Source organism: Tachysurus fulvidraco, chromosome 8 (genome assembly GCF_022655615.1).
Source record: "Tachysurus fulvidraco isolate hzauxx_2018 chromosome 8, HZAU_PFXX_2.0, whole genome shotgun sequence".
NCBI classification, from domain to species: domain Eukaryota; kingdom Metazoa; phylum Chordata; class Actinopteri; order Siluriformes; family Bagridae; genus Tachysurus; species Tachysurus fulvidraco.
This window is the reverse complement of record NC_062525.1, coordinates 10,955,423-10,975,795: the sequence shown is the minus strand read 5'-3', so window position 1 is coordinate 10,975,795 and position 20,373 is coordinate 10,955,423. Positions and strand designations below refer to the sequence as shown.

Sequence of the window (20,373 nt, the reverse complement as noted above, 5' to 3'; positions counted from 1 at the left end):
ATGTGGTAGCCTAGTGGTTAAGGTGTTGGGCTACCAATTGGAAGATTGTGAGTTCGATTCCTACGTCCACCAGTTTCCCACTGCTGGGCCCCTGAGCAAGGCCCTTAACCCTCAATTGCTCGGTTGTATAAAAATGAGATAAAAAAATGTAAGTCGTTCTGGATAAGGGCGTCTGCTAAATGCTGTGAATGTAAATAATATTACTTCTTTTTCCATTAGGCATAAATGATTTTCTATCTTTTGCCATAAATTTGCTATCATAAACTGATTTATGATAAATACAAAATATTCTTGTTAAGTTAATTGATCTGCCATGTGCAGTCTTGTACATTTATTTGATTGGCTTCATATACCTATATACTGTAGATTAAATACATATGTATATTATTGTTATCAGGTTATAAACATGCTTGAAATGGTGCCAAATTTGAAACAGCATTCTGGATGTTGAAATCATGGTTTAAAGTATCTGTTAAACCACTTCAATTATCTGTGATATCTGCCACAATAAAATGGGTATCAATATTTTTTTCCTGTAGTTCCTTTCACCAGTGAAATAATCTTCGTTTGTTATTCACAATACAAATTCTTTCTCTCATTTACCCTTCAGGCAAGAAATAAGGGCAAGGGTGGAACTTTAGATGTGGCAATCTTTGAACTCCTTTTCAGAATAAAACACAGTCTGCTTCTCTAACAGTACATTCCAAGGCCACAAATCTCAATTTCAGTGCCCTGTGTTTGATTTCATTATTATTTAGTCCAAAAGATGTCTATTCATGAAAAATGAAAAGAACAATAGCTCTTTGTGAGATAGATGTTTTATCATAAAACCTTTCCTTGATTTATCTTGCTGGAGCACAGTAGGAAGTTTTATGTGCCTCAGGGTGCTTTTTATGGAGGGTATTGACTGTACACACATACACATCTGTGAGTGCACACAGTCATTCTGTGGTGAATTTCCACCATCTGATACTTGGCAGTTTAGATGTTATTCAGTAAATACAACAGCACTAAGCAGACAAAACAGCAAACATTATATTGACTCATATCTTGCTGAATGTTTTGTCTCTGTTTGCACACATATATAACATTTGTAAATCATCATTAATCTCTCTCTCTCTCTCTCTCTCTCTCTCTCTCTCTCTCTCTCTCTCTCTCTCTCTCTCTCTCTCTCTCTCTCTCTCTCTGTGTGTGTGTGTGTGTGTGTGTGTGTGTGTGTGTGTGTGTGTGGTTTACAAATGAACACTCCCACAGCAGTGTGTATACTGAGGTCAAGCTATCCATATGAACTTCTTTGATATTAATTCTGAATGCCAATATATGCTGATGTATGATGCTAATTGCTTAATATTATATATGAGATTGATTATTCTGCCAATTGTTCTACCTGGCATTGGGTGTAATACTATAGTTAATGTATCCCAGTTTTTGTTTGTGGTCAACAAACTTTTGGAGCAAGATTTTCAAGATGAAATTCTTTTGTTTCACCTATGATCATCTATGAATTTTTATGTTTTCCCTGTGACCCTTTAGGATTACTTTGCTTGGGGAAGTGGCAGCTCAGTCCTTAAGTGGATGGTGGTCCACTGGTTAGAAGCTTGAGAGTTCAAATCCCATTGCTGTCACTGGTGGGCCTTTGAGTAAGGCCCTTAAATCTTTTTTTTTTACCAGTTTTCCCCATGTCCATGTGGATTTTCTCTGGTTTCCTTCCAACCCGCAAAGACATGCCAGTTTGTGAATGGGCTATTTGAAACTTGCTTCTAGGTCTGAATTGCCTCTAGGTGTGAGCTGCCGTGTGATGCACTGGCATCCAATCCAGAGTGTATTCTTGTGTTTCACCAATAATTTAGGTGACATATGCAGTGCCTCAAGTTTCTTTGTAAATGTATGAAACCCAACACGTACAAACACAAAACTTACACGTCTTCTCATAACCTGAACTATAAGCCTGCAAGCTCATGCCTAAAGAGCATAATGGTACACAGCATAACCCAATGTCTGTCATGTAATTTAATGTCTGTCACATAATCATTCTCTCATGAGATGGAATACAATAGCTAATTCCTCATTATGCAATTGGTGAAGAAATGGTCATATATTTGTCAATTAAAACATATTTGATGGTTACAAATGGAATCAAGCATTGTTGAATGGCAGGAAAAGCTTACTTTAAAGCTTACTTTAATTTATACAAAGTCAGGGAGATGTGGTTGGAGTGTGGTTGATATAAATGAAAGAAATCATAAGAAAATGTACAAGTTCTAAAATTCAGAATTATTCATCTAAATTTGCAAGTGTTGTTTGTGACATGGATTTCTGTGGGACATCCCAACTCTGGTGCCATGGTTTAAACTAAACTCTTCACTGATTTCCATGTGATTTAGAAAAGAACATGACAGATGGGGCTGTAGAATGGGGTAAGCTTGTCTAAGAGCTAGTAGAACCTTAGAACTGGATCAAGCTTTGAGCGATTGCAACCACATTAGTCACATTTGGTGTGAAGGAGGTTATAAGTCACCTGCCACAAAGGGAATGTCCTATCTAAGCCGGTCAGCAGAAAGAATGATGAAACAGTTTATTATCTAAGGGCAGTGAGGAATCATCAGCTGAAAGACATTGAGAAATCATCAGCTGAAAGACAGTGAGGAATCATCAGCTGAAAGACAGTGAGGAATCATCAGCTGAAGGACAGTGAGGAATCATCAGCTGAAGGACAGTGAGGAATCCTCAAAGCACTAATAATATGATAGTGTATAGACAAGTTGACTCACATGGGAAAGTCTTTACAACAGTGGTTTCCTGGTAACTTGGAAAGTGTTTTTTCAATTGTTAACTTCAAGTGCAGAACAATGTTCACAACTGCTATAACATAAGTAATATATGTTTAGTAATATATGTTTAGTTGACTGGAAAAAAAGTATGAAGTTTTATTATTTAATAAACAAAAGGTTCTGTTACAAAAAAATAAAAGTTATACATGAACTTTTCACAACCAGAGGAGGAAGGAGGCGAACCCGTACACAGGATAGCTTCAAAGGAGTGGGGTTTAATAAATGATAAAGACAAATACAGTAAAATACAATGACGAGGACTAAACAATGACTAATGAAGAGTAAATGTAACTAATGAATCTGCGCTGCCATCGGCAACGCGGCTCACATTTACACAGGACAATAATGACACAATGAGGAGCAGGTGTTGTGACAGGGAGGAGCAGACAAAGGCGAGTTTTAGCACTGATAATGAAAATATATATGACTGGTTTATTATTATTTATAGGTTTAACAGGTGAAAGTGTACCTCATGTTAAAAAAAATCATTTAGGGAACAATATCTGTGTCAGAGATTAATTTAATTTACCCTTAGTGTCTGTACTAGTGTTTGACACAGAATAAAATGTTTTTTGGCTGAAACAAGCTGTAGTAATGTGTGAATAATATCGCCTATATATGTTTTATTGTTCACAGTTTGTCTCTAATAAATCAAATACCTTGTATTAGCCTTATCTCCACAAATGGGTGTCTAGCTAAAATCCACTTCACATCCGTAATGCCTTAACTCTATTTTACCAGAGCCATTATTTCTTCTCTCTCTCCTTCTGCTGAAAGATATTATCCCAGCTGCAGCATTACTTAACCTGTGCTCCTAAGGCAACAAAGAAGCCTGGCGGACAGCCATCCATTCCATTAGAACAACACAAAAGACTAATGACCTGACCTTTCTCTTATTTTTTTATTTTTTTATTTTTTGTATTCTTTAGCCAAGAGGAAGTGTCTATCCTATATCATTGCTTTGGCTTTTTGGAGTGCTTCAAGAGATTAAAATAATCTTGGAAACTAGAAAATTGTTGAAAACCTCTAGCTTTTATTGTTAGAAAACTATTTTATTTTATTTTTTTTTTTTTTTGGAAAAATCACTGTATATGAGCATCAATAAATCCTCATGCAAAAGTGTTTTAATTGCCAACACTGTTAAGCAAGATGGCATTATGACTTACAGAAGAGTTTATTTTTGTACTTAGGCTAGTGGATAATGAAGATCAGCATGATCCTGAAGGTGCCAACAACCTAAGGCAGGCTTTTTAAGCATCATTAGTGCTCCATAAGGTGCTTGTTGCAAATACAGGTCTTCGGTGTGCATTTGGAACAGCAAGAGACCAATCTGTTTGGACAACAGAGAATTCCACCACCTGTAATGATAAAAGGGGGTCGAACTCTGTTATATTTACAGCTTGAATGCAAGGTGTAATGTAGAATTTGAATGAATGAGCTAGAATACGCTAGTATAAGAAATACAGCATGGTGATGTGGAGACAAGCCTGCATATTGGAAAAGATGGAAGGACCTCAGGACAAGTCATGTGTATTTATATATAAAGTTTACCGCAAAAAGGAAAATGCTTTTATAAGATTTCATAACGTTATGACTTTATATGATTTAATCTACTTCCCTGCAATTTCTAGCATATTATTTTCAGTGGATATCTTATAAGGATAGGTATTTTTTATTAATATGGCAAGACAGGCTTAATGTAGATCCTGCATTAATGGATAAATAACAAGTTTAGCATCCATTCAAAATGTTACACATCTTGTTTCTACTGCACAGATCATGCTGTGATTACTTTTCTGTGAATAAGGCTTACAACCCTCATTATCCAATGATATGCCAAAGATCAGCACATACTGTACGAATTTACCTGTACATTCAACAAAATTAGTTCTGAAAAGACTTAGCATTGATGCATTCTTAGCATTGACAATACAAGCAGTAGGTTCTCGTCTCTGCTCTGAGAGTAATAGGCTTCAGTTTTGTATGGGCAATAATGCAGTTAATTCTACCCAACCATTGTGAAGGAGGCAGTGTAAATGACCCAGGGTGAGCCTGGCTGAGATAGACTGTTAGCCTTTTGTTCACCCCTCTTTATGTCATGGAGATGATGATGGCATCTTTTCCTCCTTCAGTCTGTATTACAAGCAGTGCATTTGTAAAAGATCTGTTAGAATATCCTAACAGTGTGCAATAAGTACATTACAGATGATTATATCTAACTGTTATGATTCTTATTGCTGGGATCTGTGATAATTAAACCTAGGTAGGCCTAGTTGCTATTGAACACCAGTTTTAAACACTCTCTCTGTCTACATTATGCTTTATATGTCATTAATGCTCAGTTATGATGTTGCAGATTTTGGTGAAGTACATCTTTTAGTAGCTACTTTTCCAGCCTTATAATCTAATACAATGCTGACCTGGCAGTCAGAATAGAAGACGTGGTGTTTACTGCATTCATTATGCATATTTGCATCACACAAATGGTCCTTTAAAGAAACAAACTCTGGGATGGGCATCCATCTAATACTTCTAGCACAATTTTACATGACACAAATTCTTCTTTCTTGTTTATGAGGCTAATTAGAGTTAAAACAGTGCGAATTAAACACCCAGCTAAAACGATGGGAAACAATTCATTTACAATCAGAATAAATTCATTCAGAGTTGCATGTAAAAATAGACCATGAACCATATTGCTTTAAATCTTTACAGCAAAATACATTCAGTAGAAACATGTTAACATTTTAAGCCCTGGGAATAGTTTAAGGACAACCACATCATGATACTAATAGAAAGCATCTTATCTGTCAGATTTTGAAGTAGACAGAGATGAGTGTTCTCAAGTGAATAGGCACACAGAGCTTTACTGAAGATAAAATAAAAAAATCCTAGCGGCAAAAGCCTAACAGGCAAATAACAAAATTACAGGCTGTCACAGATCACACTACCAGTCATCCAAAATATATCCAAAGTTATAAATGTCCAGAGAGCTTACAACAGTAATCCAAAATGCACTGACCAGCTGTAGATACTAGCTTCACTTTGTCTTCCATGTTACTGTATATGTAGGTATGATAACTAATTATGTGCTAATTATATGTTAAATAAAAGTGGTACAAATTGTTCAGTGGAATGTGAAAGATTCCATTTTTAGTGGTTCATCAAGTGTACTCAAGTGAAATCTGTGCTTCTTTTTCCATAAAGTGATACTGTAGTGATAGATCAAGGAGGACATGATATAAAGATTGAGCTGTAATTAATGTTGCACTCATTTCTGGAACACTGTGGTTTGTGTAAGGCTGAGAGCTCATGAAACTCCTCAATCAGCAGTGAAATTAGCTTACTTATTGTTCTGTGTTTTAGTGTTTGTGAAGAATTAGTAGAAGAACAACAGAGGCTGTAAGAACAATGGGCTAATAATGGCAGTTGAGACTATGATACGTTGTGTTTTTAGTTTTCTGTGTGTTAAACTCAAAGCTTCTGAAACTGAGAAATTTATTATCTGAATCCTCTTGTAAGTAATGAATAAGACCCAGTCTGGCTTTTAATGTAGCCTGTCTGGGGTGACATATGAGGACATGCTGGAGCTCTGCTAAATCAGTTTGACATTAACAAACCCTGCTTATAATGAACACCCTTATACAATTCATGCAAAGTGATTCATATCACACTGTCTAGTTATTCAATGCAGTGGCTTTAGAATTGCAGAAGAATGAATCTCATTTATAGGACATCGATTGTTACAAAAAGTCTTGTTTTTTCTTCCGGTACAAATGCTATGTGTGATTCAACAAGTATTTGCGGATGTGAGTGAATGTCAGTAGGATAATTAGAATAAACTGAAAAGCACTAATGAAAACTCTCAGTCTATTATAGTATGTAGCAACAATGTAAGAAGTTAAAACTACCAAATATACAATTCATAAAAAAACCCAATGTTTTTAAATGCATGTATCCTTCAATGCTGTTTATAACCAGCTTTATAGTTACTGTACAATCAAAAACCAGGATAATTTAAATTCTACTGGTTTGATTTATTTTCTTAGCAGATATAGTAGTGTAATGACCCTTCTCTCTCACACTCTCTTTACTCGCACACACGCACACGCCCGGCACGCACACACACATACACACACACACACACACATACACACACACACACACACACACACACACACACACACACACACACACACGCACATTGCTGCACAGTTACTCACTCAGTTAATGTGTGTGTGTGTGTGAAGATAGTTTTATTATCATCTATTCTGGTGTTCTCTGGCATCTTGAGACAATAGACCCTATTAGCTTTTTAGACAGTCAGGCACCATCCTCTGTCAGTCATTACTCTATATCATGAGTATATGAAGGTAGCGATCAAAGGCAAAGTTTTTTTTGTTGTTGTTTTGTTACCTATAAACACAGGTGTATCCATCTGCTTTATGCAATAAAGTAAGCTGAATAAATACAGTACCTGTTGAAAATTATAAATGAACAAATAAATAAACAGCTATTATGAATAAATATTGACTGAATGAACTACCTTATTACTAGGCATTAACAATGCCATTTAGATTCTAATCTTTACGATATCATATATCATATCATATCATATCATATCAGCAAGAGAATGTGGGAAATTGCATGTTTATTAATAAGCATGTATTTTGCATTTCCATAAATCTTTCGTTATCATTACATTACATCATCACAGTATGAAGATGGAGGTGCCTTTATAATGATGTTTCTCCAAGACAAATAAACATATTTTTGCAGGCATAGCAAATAATTCTGATTTGAGTAGATAAATATCAATAGTCCATACCACTAGTCCTGATTTCATTAACATTTAATGATTAGTCAAATTTTTAATAACTGAACCATAAATTGATTCCCAAATGTCTCCCTCATGGTTAGATAATTCACTGCCTAAGGTTCAGATACATTTACAATTTAAATAAAGAACATCTAGGGGTGAGCCAAACAAGGAAATAAAGTCCTGATAATTGCAGTCAATTGCCCTCTATTTTGTTGTTTTTGCCAATAAAACCTGGCACAGATTATAGAATTATGTTTTGGAATCAGTGCTTGAACATTTCACATCTCCAAAATGTCTCTTTCTGATTATATCCTGCTAGTGACGAATCATAAAAATCAGATTTTTTTCTGGTAAGATTCCAAGTTGACTGCAAACTGTACTCAAATGTTCATAAAAGCCTTGATCCCTCACAGTTTTAGCCTGTCCTTACTTGCTTATATAATGGTATTGTTATTCAATTAGTTTGTAAACTCAAGGTGGGATCATTAGCTAGACGTTAAAGTGCTGGAGGGATCGAGTCAGAACACTGATCTAAATATATTGTGCTAGGTGTATATATGGTTCTCAGAGTAGTTACCATAGTGATTTAATTCCTCCCAAATCCTAACACCATACCTTGCTCTATATCATGTTCATAAAGCTTTTATCTAGAAGCTTTTATCTAGAAATTACTTCTTATAGACTTCTTTGAATATATGGGCAGCAGTTCGTAAACATAATTAGTAGCTAAATTATAACATTCACTTTTCACCCTCTATTTAAAAATAGGAAAGCAAGCTATTCTGTCTCAATACCAATGTTGAATTTTAAATGCTGTTTTGCTAAGTTTATCTGTGTGCATCATTTGTATGCACAGAAAATGTATTCACCCTATGCAAAGAAGTGAGTGTTTCTTTAGAAAAATGTCACAAGCTAAGCCCCACAGGTTCCTAGATCAAAATTATGAGATGACAGGCCTGTGTAGAACAGGATATTGTTGCATGTTCTCCTGTCACTCTTGCTTTCTCAGTGACACGATTCATCGCTAAGGGACTGCCATGTCAGAAAAATAAATCCACCTTCAACCTTTGCACAAGCAGGTCACAGTTAACAGGATTCCTCTTTCCTGACTGTTCCAATGATCGTTTTCTGGTTGAGTCTGGGAATTTAACAAACACCTATTATTTAATGTGTTTTGTGTGTTTTCTGTTAGCTTAAGTTTAGAATAGAGGAAGATTTTTCATGAGCTGTCAATGTCCATTGTGACAATGTCCACTATTTCTACGATTTCCTTTTGAAGGTTGGAGTTAGGGCCGGATGTCACGCACATCAAATCAGGTTGATGGATGACTTCAGGTTGATGGATGACTTTTTTGTGTGTTTTTGTTTTGAACAGGTCCTAGTGGCATTGTGGCCTGAATAAGCTGAAAATAAACCATTGTGGATATTGCAGGTGTTCTTTTAAATTTGTTTGTCTTTCTGTTGGAATATCTGTGACAACAGCTTGACATGCGAATATACGAGTAAATGTGTTTGTCTGTGATAGAGAGAGAGAGAGAGAGAGAGAGAGAGAGAGAGAGAGAGAGAGAGAGAGAGAGAGAGAGAGAGAGAGAGAGAGAGAGAGTGAGAGAGAGAGAATGTCTCATGGCTGCACAGGTTCAGGATGAATCCTGCTCTGACACTGCCACCTCCTTTTACAAAAGAATTTCATTATAGTGACTGATGTAAGTGCACTTTTAGACAGCAAGGAAGAACAGCACATAGAACGAATATAGACGCTCACATGTGATGTCTTTGAGAACAATTGAAAAGGTCATATTTTAAGCTAAATTAATTCAGTTATTTTGATTAGATCAGTTTCAGTGCTTCCTGTGGCATGATTAACTTGACCTAATAAATCACAACAACGTCTCTCTGTGTACGAGGGTGGGTCAAATGAAAAGCTTAAAAGTGTGACATAAATTAGATTTTTGTTTCTGATTACTGGTTAAATGCTGTAATTTTGCATCAAACAAAGTAGAGATAAAAATGTTACAGATCTCTGCAAAAAGCAACAATGCAAAAAAAAAAGGTTTTAATTTGGCTGTCTTTCTATGATGTTTAATTAGCATTAAGCTAATAAATGGTGACAACCTCTATGAAATCTGAAACACACAGGGCTCATAAAAAATAAATAAATAAATAAATGCACATATTATGTATAACAAATTTTCACTTGACTTCTTTGTTCTGTTTTGAACCTCTGTAATTTGACCACCTACCAGTGCTATTTGAAGAAGTATTTTTTTTTAGATTCAGGAGGTTTCTGAAGATGGCCTGAGCTCTCCTTTCCTCAGCAGTAGCAAAAGACAGTGCACTATGGAAGGGTTTATTTTTTCTGAATGTGATAAAGCCTAACACTGTGATAAATAAGCACTAATGATCATAAAATTTTTCACACATTTAAACATTATTTATTTATTTATTTTAACCAGTACCATGACATCTACTGAAGGCAAAATAAATCAGAAATGCAGAGAAACAACCTCCAAACACTTAATTAATTCTGGTATAGGTAAGGAATAATACACAGCAGTCTGTGTGCTTATATCAAAATAATTAACGTCACATATTTTAACGGCATATAATTAGATTAACTATAATCTCATAAACACTTTCTGACTTTTAACATTTAATAATTCAGCTGCAGTGTGATATAAAAGGTTTTTAATTAGTGAATATACCGAGTAAGAGGATTTCAGCACCTTGGACAGCAGTGTGAGTCGCTAGTATTATTACAGGTACATGAGTCTCAGAAGGTTTCGTAGTTCAGCTGAGCTGTAGGCAGGCAGATGTTTAGTTCCATGGCCAGTGCCACCAACACAAAACCAATGTAGTGTAAAATTCCTTCTCTGAGAGCAATCATGCACAGATGATTCATTTGATTACCAATTTCAACTGCTGTCACCTACTCACAGTGAGGAAAATGCAACATTCTACTGTGGAACAATTTGGATGCAATAATAAACAAACAAACAAACAAACAAATAAATAAATAAATACATAAATAGCAATTAAAAGAGTATTTAGTCTGTTATGAACAGCTCTTTAATTCCTTTATATAGCTTTTGAAAAATGCACACATACAGGCACACGAGAAAACAAACAGATAGATAGATAGATAGATAGATAGATAGATAGATAGATAGATAGATAGATAGATAGATAGATAGATAGATAGATAGATAGATAGATAGATAGATAGAGCAAGCTAGAAGACAGATAGAAGATAGATAGATAGAGCAAGCAAGAGCGAGAGCATGAGAGAGAGAGAAACATACACAGAGAGAGAGAGAGAGAGAGAGAGAGAGAGAGAGAGAGAGAGAGAGAGAGAGAGAGAGAGAGAGAGAGTTTCAAGTACCTTTGTTTCTTGTTCACTTTTCCACATTGCTCTATCAATACCACTTAACATACACTTGTAATAATAAAAATCTGACCTTGCTGTATGAATTCTCTGAATATCCTGCTTTTTAAGGTTTTGGAAACATTTGCTAGAACTCCATACTTTCCTATCTAATTTTTTCTAACCAGAGTATTTTTTATGCATTTTTGTCATGTATAATGGTTATGAAATAATAATCCATGATATTTGGAAATAAGCAAATACAGCACACTGTGAAGCCTGCCACTTCATGAACAGTTAAACAAAATATCAAAAGATTTTCAAACAACTAGCAACTTAACAGCAAGAAAACAAAACAAACAAACAGAAAAAAAAAACTGTAAATAATTAAACACAAATGGAAATGATCTGGTCACTTACCTGTTTGTGGGTCTACAGAGAAATAGGGCTGTCCATGCAAAATGCTGTACACCACACGAGCACTGTTTCCATAGGTGGGGTCATCAGCATCAGTTGCTGTCACTTGAAATACTGATGTACCTGCAGAAAAATCACACTGTAAGCCATGCCTGTGTGCTATGAGAAAAACATACTCCCATGCTATCCTAGATAGATACATGTATGTTAGGCTTAGCTCTAGAACCAGCTCATTCGTAAGCATACCATACATACATTTATGTACTTGCACCAGTTCAGACAGGGCACTCGTAAAGAAGTTGTTTAGAATCTTTAATCTCTTGGGTGAGTTTTTTGAATAATTCAGTGTATTACATACTTGGCTGTGTGCATTATAGTGGATAACATAATTGCATAATTAAATTCATATTAAGTGCATATTAAGTCTATTCCTATGGCCACATTGTGCACCACTTAAATATTTTGCTGAAGGTGCTTTGCTTCAGGATACCCAGGGTACTGTGTTTATTGAATAAATTTTTCAGCTTACTTATAAAACTGAAAACGTGCAATCTAATATAACCACAAGCAGTGGTCTATCACTCTCTAATTGAAAGTCACAGAGATAAACTTAAATAGTAAGGCCTGCTAATCATACTATTCCCATCAAATCAGAATTGAGCTCTGTGCTATTGTTCATCCATCCATTACTCATAATAAAGCATTATCGCAGTTTGGTCCTGTCCCATAATGAAATCTTTTTTTAGTTTTGCATCTGATGATTTTTCCTACATTCCATCTTTATTATCTTTCCTTAAACCAGCTTGCTCTATGTTTTTTGTTTGTCTTCTAGTAATAGTAGATGGCTTCAAAGACAGATAGACACATATCTTATCTCATTCATACCGCCATTCTCCATTATTGCACACTGAGCTCAAACCATCTATCTACACTGTGTGATGTTGACTTATTGCCAAGACTACAATTCACTGGATGCAGCTCTGAAGGCCCTGGAACAAAATAGGATTATCAAGGACAAGACTTTACTTATCATTTCTTCTGTACCACCACCACCCCTCTCCACCCATCTCCACCGAATCTAAAAACTTAAAGGCATTCGTGCCAATAACACATTTCTTTGTCTTTGCTGGCAATCACCTGGTGAGGCTGCACAGAGGAGATCCTAGTCTCTTAGCAGGATGTGAAACAAGACTATACTATTATTTTCACACTTACAAGTTTACTCCAACTGTAAGCAGTGTAGCTGATGTTAAATTGTTGAGTTGAGAAGAATTTCCACTTCAAGTTCAGCCTGAACACCAGTTTAAGGAGCAAAAATGTAATTATTATTCCTTAGATCTAGTGAACATTTTCATGAGCCAGTGAGCTGCACTGTTAAGTGTTACATTTAACATGTGATGCATGACTTATTTTATAATTAAAAGGAAACATACTATTAATTCAAGTCACTCAGGCAATGTGACAAAGAAATCCACCTTCCTCTCTTATTTGAGCAGTTTTGAGAACTCTTTTTTTATTCAGGCACAAACATAATTAAGCATCCATTTTAAAATTAATATTATTGCTGGTATCAGTATGTATATTTAGATCTCCCACCATGAGTAAGCTTTGAGCAAAGACAAATGAACTCCACATTAGTAAAAATAAATAAATAATAATAACAATTATATACTTAAAAAGATTTCTGCATAGAGTTGTGAACAATGCACACACAAACCCCCAAACACACATAACTGCAATTTTTGTTGTAACTACTAGATTCGAATTTCTAAAATTTCGGTTTTTTTTCTTTTTCAATTTGTTAGTGTTACTGCTTGTGTACAATGAATGTTATTTTGCTTGTTAACACTCAGGTATTGCCTAAAGTCAAATTATTTTACAACTCCAGTCCTTCATAAAATGTTCTGCCATATTTTTCTCAGCTGAAATTGGAGGTTTAACGATTTTAACATAATTAACTTCATTTCAAGAAGCATACTTAATTAGACTGATTATTTAATAAAGCCTAGCTCCTACATTGCTTGTAAATAACACATTTTAGGTGCTTCCTCAGGAAGGCAGATAAATCCATAACATTTCTGGCTTCCCTTTTGAAGAGGACTATTTTACTTACATAATACATGTCTGGAACGGCAATTATAGCTGATGTTAAAGAGTTTAGCTCCATGGAGGACACGGTGTGTGTATATGTAGTGTGCCAATGTAAAAGAATTATTTGAAGCATAACACATGGATTTTCATCTTATTTGACTATAAACAGTTGGTAACATAAGTTCATCAACATTTATATGATTATTCTCCATATTCCAAAGTTCTCCATATCCAGAGTTGCTTTGCTAATTTTGATTTAGATACAATGGCATCCACACCAAATGCACCCTCATTTTAACACTAGCGTTTCTTAGTGTAGAACTTTACCGTGAACTAAATTTTGCAATAGAGGCTTTTTAGACCTTTTAAGGAAACTGTGTGATTACTTTAAATACGTTTTTTTTTTTGGTAGCTCTGCTACTAAGACATTCTATACTGTAATTCATTAATTTATTTTGAAAGTTAAGCTAAAAGCAGCAGTGCCACAACTTGTAAATGGGACCCAACTAAGACACCATCGTGATTATAAACCAATAGGAAGACCAATAGGAAATCTTCAATAGGTACAGTAATTCAATCCCCATACCAATCAGACCCCCTTGTGCGACACAGATTATTTTAATTATTTTGATGTTACCAAGGTTGAGTAGAGGTGTCTAATCCACAATCCTTAAACCCTAAAACACGAGGAATTGCAGCAGGACAGCATATTATAATTTTTTCTAATTATGAACTATTATTTTGTACTGACATTGTCAGAAAGCAGAAAACGTTAACAGCTGAAAAAAACAGATAAAGGACATATAAAAAACACCCTATCCAGTGAGGCCATGTGATATTTAATTAAGGTCATGAAATTGCATGATTTACAATTTTGTTGTCGGTTCAATTGGCTATTTTAAGTTCTCGAATTCACAAAAAATGCCTGAGTTGTGGATAATTTGATGTGCTCTTCTGTAAACATGCCCACAGTTTATTAGATAATCTGCCTAAATACTCATCCTCCTCTAAGGTTACACCTACACTTAGGTGACAGTTAATGATTTTAGCCTGAAATATTCTGTTTACTACAAATTGTTTGATATTGTTTTGATATTGTCATTGCATCCCACCCATCTTACATACAACTCTTCAGCACTGACAGTTTGCTGATATTTACTGGAATCTATTATTCCATCTACTCTCTAATGAAACCCGTGTCACTAACTGTCATATAACCCCAAACCATAATAGATCCACCCCCATGCATAACAGCTGCCAAGGTGTTCTTATTAAATGCTGGTAGGTTTTTCTGAAAATATACCTTTGGTGATCATATCCAGGAAGTCAACCACCCACAGCACTTTAGTTCATTAGATTAACTAAATAATTAATTCAGAGACTTAATACAATTCAGAATATCCAAGGGTCCAAACATGTCTAACGCAAATATGGCAAATATATTATTTGCTTCAGAGGACATGTTTATGTCTTTTCAAAGCATCAAAAAAATTTATTTTGGCCACAGGTAAAATACATGTGGCATGCATCCATGGGGACATAAATGTACAAAAACGTACATACACAATACACAAAAATGCTTGGTTAAACTACTGAATCTGAAGTATACTGTAAACATTTTCACAAAGGATATTTTTCCAACCAAAAACATAGATCTTTATTTTTTTAAGTATGTGTATAGTATTGGTATACGTGTATTTGTGTACTATATGTGTTGTTGTGGCAGGTCTGCTTACAACAGCCTACAAAAGACCAGCAAGTGCTCCTCACACAACTCCTGCTGCAGTGCTAAAGAGAAGGAGCTACTTCAGCACCAGGGACAGCGGCGGTCTTGCTGCTGCAGGGTGGGGTTTGGGCAGCTCCAGCAGCATTCAATCAGCTATGCCGCTGTCTTCACTCACCCTCACCAAGTGAGGCCAGGCAGTGCTGCAGCATTAGGGCGGCTTACAGCCAAACTAACATGATTATTCTGTGCTTCATATTTTCCTTACAGGGAGCCTGTGAGCTGGAAAGATGACGATACACATTTTTGGCCACACCTACTGACATGATACTCACTGACTACGGAAGGCAATGCCTGCCTTCTCTCTGGGAACCAGCCTCATCTGAACTTAAGCCCTGCAAGGTCTTGCTCCATCCCACCTTCACTACTCCTGCCAAGTCCTCCACCTGACTTATGTAGGTTTGTCTTTGTCTGTTTACCTTCTTTTTTCCCTTTGCTGTAAATAAATGCACACACTTTCTCACCCAACCTGTGTTCTGTGTGTTTGTGCTCACCCTGCAGCTGCAACGTGCTACAGTGTGTAGTATTTGACAGTATTAGCAGAGTTTAGTGCTGAGATTGAAGCCCTGACCCTTCACTACAAATATCTCCAATGGAGCACTATCACAGTGATCGAAGATAAAAACACAGCAAGTTATTTTCTCCTTCCTGCATCTACAGCCTTCGTCAGCGCCCTCAATTGTACAACCCTCTCCAACAAGCAGCTTGTCGATAATGATTGATTGGGCATAAGCTCTGCCAACTAAAGGAGCTAACAAGGAGAGGAAAAATAGAGATTTTGCTGTACCATTAAACTTGTACAAATTGCATAGTTAATTTTACAAACTTGATCAAATGGTGACAATAGACTTATTATAGACATGCCAAGTTTCATACACACACAAATCCTAGATGGATTAAAAAAAACCAAATAACTGGTTGTGCATCATCAACCAGCAAACATGCATCAAGAAAGATGACAGAACATTGTAACCGTCCTCTGTAGTTATTTGTTTAAAGAGGACCATATGATTATGGTTTGTATTTTAACTATGCTCTCTTTATGTAACTAAAAGGGCTGATTGTGTATTTACAGTATGTCTCTGCATCTCCAGATGACATTGCCTAGAAACCAAGGTAATGTGGTATTGATGCCTTTCAATTTCTGGATATCAGCCATGGCTACATCTAAACTCTCTCTAATTAAACCAGCATTACACATTCTTTACTGCTAATTAGTTGACCCACTGACTAGGAACCTGTAAAGAACGATCCAACTCTCTAAACTTCAACATAATAAAATCTACACAATCCTTCATCAGGGGCTAGGGTCGGGAACCGGGAACCGGTTCTTATTCAGATCCGCGAGGAATTTTAAAGTTTCGGTTCCAAACGCGGTTCCGATGCGATGATGGGCAAAGCGCTAGGAGCGGTCACTTTAAATAGCCATGTCTTACCTCATGAATATTAATTGTTTACACTGTTTATAGTCATACAACTAAATTAACACAGCTTACCACAGAAATCAGTCACTCATGCTGCTGTGCTGAGGTACGCTTTGTGTTAAACATGTCTAAAAAAAGTCTAAAGTGTGGACTCATTTCCAAAGCTACAACAATGAAGCAACTCTACCCCCTCTGAGAGGGTTTTCTCCACAGCTGGAGATACAATAAGCCAGGAAAGATCTCGTCTTCTCCCAGAGAAAGCAGACGTTAATTTTTCTTCAGAAAAATTGCTAACTGTTTTGCTAAGTTGTAATTCTGGATGTTAAATTTGATGTTGGATTTATTTAAATTTAAATTGATATGAAATGAAATGCTCTGTTTAAAATATTTAAAGAGTGATTAATAAACACACATGGAATTGTTTAAGTATTGTACATTATTTTTCACATTTATTTTATTATTTAATCAGAATCAGAACCGGGAATTGTAAGGCAGAACTGGGACCGGAATCGGAACCGGAAAATTTCTTTTGATACCCAACCCTATTGGTGGCCATGCTGTAGTATAAAGGTCATCACACTGAGACACATAATGTCTAACAGGGTTGAGAGAACATGATAACTTGCTTAACATAAATGTATTGCTGTTTGTACTTATATAAAATATTTCTTGTGAGTCTATCTATCTATCTATCTATCTATCTATCTATCTATCTATCTATCTATCTATCTATCTATCTATCTATCTATCTATCTATCTATCTATCTATCTATCTATCTATCTATCTATCTATCCATCCATCCATCTATCCATCCATCCATCCATCCATCCATCCATCCATCCATCCATCCATTCATCCATCCATCCATCCATCCATCCATCCATCCATCCATCCATCCATCCATCCATCCATCCATGAGCGTGATTATTAAAAACAACAGCATTGTTTTAACAGCAGCCCTGTTTCATCCTAACCTATAAAAACATTTCTATTCACTCCCAAACAATAAATCCAAGTGCTGAATTAAGATGAAATGTGTATCTACACAACGCATACATGAATAAATATATAAATAACCTTTACAAAACTCAAATTATTGGCTGGCACATTCTTAAAGTGATTTAAAGCAAATGATTTTTTACAAATATAAAAGATATAAAATGTTTAAAAAAATCAATTTAAAAAATACAGTCAAAATCAACAACCAAACCTAAACTAGGGCACCGGAGTAGAAATGAGTACATCTTTTAGACGTGATGGACAAATGCAACTTGTAACTTGGAAACTAAGTGCAGGAAATGGCTTCTGTACTTTGTGCTAAAAAAGGAAAAGCACAGAACAAAAGCAAGGATTGATGGGATCACATAAGGGAAATGGACACTGGAGGAGCTTTTTGCAGAAAATCTGTTTACCCATAAATCTGACTCTCTCTTGCTCCCTCTCTCCAGACCCCCTCTCTCTTTCTTTAATTCTCAGTATGTCTCTACTTTTTCACTTTTTCTTCCCCAGCTTGCTGAACTAGAGAGAGAATAGTGCTACACTAAGTGGTATATGAATGTTTTAGTCCTCCATGGGAATTGGGCTATTCTATAGAAAACACCCAGTATAATTCATTGGGTCAATCTGGGAGTGGAAAGAAAAGAAAATTGACATGCAGGGAAGACAGAAATAATAGCAGAATGTTGATGCTCGGTTATGTTTTTTTAATAATATTTATTATTATTATTATTATTATTATTATTATTATTATTATTATTATTATTATTATTATTATTATTATTATTATATTATTGTTTAATTTATTTAAATCTAAAATTTTAAGAAATTAAAAGAAATAAGATAAAACAATTTAAGAAATTAAAACTTCTTACTTCTGAATTTCTTACAGTGAATAAATATAGGTATTTATACACAAATAGTGCCTTTATTAGTGAGCTGTGATTTAAAAAATAAGGTATTAAAAAAAAAGATTTGGAACTAATTGAACCAAATAAAATGCCAAATTGTGTTTTGTGAATCTTGTGTTTCATCAGTAGTTGACATTAGAAGTTTTTTGGAAAAAACAATCAAACAAAACAAGAAAAAACAAACAAACAAAAAAACAGTTCCTCACCGACTTCTGACCTCTCAGGGACAGACGTGACGAAAGGACCATCTGGGAATTTGGGTGCGTTGTCATTGATGTCTTGCACTTTGATAATGAACTCAGACTCTGGTTCCAAGGGTTTGTTGGTGTTCAGGTCTATGGCTTGTGCGTGGAGAACATAATGGGACTTTTTCTCTCGGTCCAGACTCTTGGTGGCATGGATATCTCCTGTTACCTCATTGATTATGAAGATAGTTCCTGCTCCTTCCCCACTTAAGATATATCTGACAGAACCATCGCCTTTATCTGAATTTGAATGAAGCTGATAAGAGAGATTTAAAAAAAAGGGGGGAAAAATCAACATGGTATGTTAGGTTACATAGGTTTAGATTAAAATATCTAGTCTGCTAGAGAAACATTTCAAGATCTATATGAGATGCTCAGTCTTATATCATACTAATATAGTACACTGTGAGAATTACTTTCTTATAATACACCTGATGAATAAGACTGACTGTCTTCTGGCATCCTATAAAATCCATGTTTTATATCTTAAATAAAGGGTATAGTTTACATTTTATATTTCAGTGAAGGTAAAATCATTAAATCATTTGAGAGTGAGTTTGGTTCAGTTTCGCAAAATATGTTAGGAGGGACAAAGAAACAGGGGAGAGCAAGATGAGTGAGGAAAAAAAGGAAATATCATTCCTGTTTCTTTACTAATTAATAGCTAGAGGATTATCCACTGCTCTCTTGCCAATACACATCCCGCATCTCAGCTACAGTTCATCAGGAAATATTTTACAAAAATGAAAAAAAAAAAATATATAAGAAAATCATAATAAATAGCTGTGTGCTGCATTATGTAAACTTAAAACTTTTATGCAGCCTTAAAACTTTGATTTCTCTGTTCAATTACTGAATTCTGAGACAAAATCATTTTTGCTACAGATGTCCATGTTAAGATGAATGTAGATTTTCTCATGCTTTGGTAAGCAGAAGAAGGATTCAGAATCAGATCCAATCTCATCTGTAAAGGGCTTGCAAATTTTTCATTTTAGCCTAGCAGGATTCCATTTTACTTAATCAATTGGTATAGATCTTTAAATGACTGGAGTTGTATTAAGTATGCCTCTGCTTGGTTGGGATAAAAAGAGTCAAAAAATAAAATTTTTATCACTGGAAAAAAAAAAATCCATAGGCTTAGCTTTGGTTTTCTCTTGGTGCATTTCTTTACTGCTGTTTCAAGGCTTACTAACTTGTCTTACAATGTAAGAATTTATGAATATTTATACCACATTGCTGTTGCTATGAATTGGATTGGTCAGGCAGTGTTTTCTATTAAATCAGGACTCCAATTGCAGTGATAGTACGATTTCTATTATTGCTCACATTCAAATACATTAGTGTTTCTATAGCAGCATATCAATCACAAGAACCTGTAAGATGGGTGCCTCAAATAATCTAATAATACTTCTATTCTGTACCGAGCACATAACACTATAAAGTTAGTGATAACAAGAGCAAACTACCTCATCACACCACCCTGTCATTGAT

The 20,373-nt window shown here is 35.3% G+C and overlaps 1 protein-coding gene across 1 annotated transcript in view; it reads right to left on the bottom strand.

Moving 5' to 3' along the window:
* The window catches only part of LOC113662541 (cadherin-18), an 87,207-nt gene that overhangs the window by 40,451 nt on the left and 26,383 nt on the right, over positions 1-20,373 (bottom strand). The window contains exons 3-4 of the mRNA XM_027177463.2: positions 18,844-19,138; positions 11,435-11,554 (exon numbers count right to left, since the gene is read on the bottom strand). Of these exons, the coding sequence (XP_027033264.2) occupies positions 11,435-11,554; positions 18,844-19,138 (415 nt within the window). The remainder of the gene's footprint in view (positions 1-11,434; positions 11,555-18,843; positions 19,139-20,373) is intronic.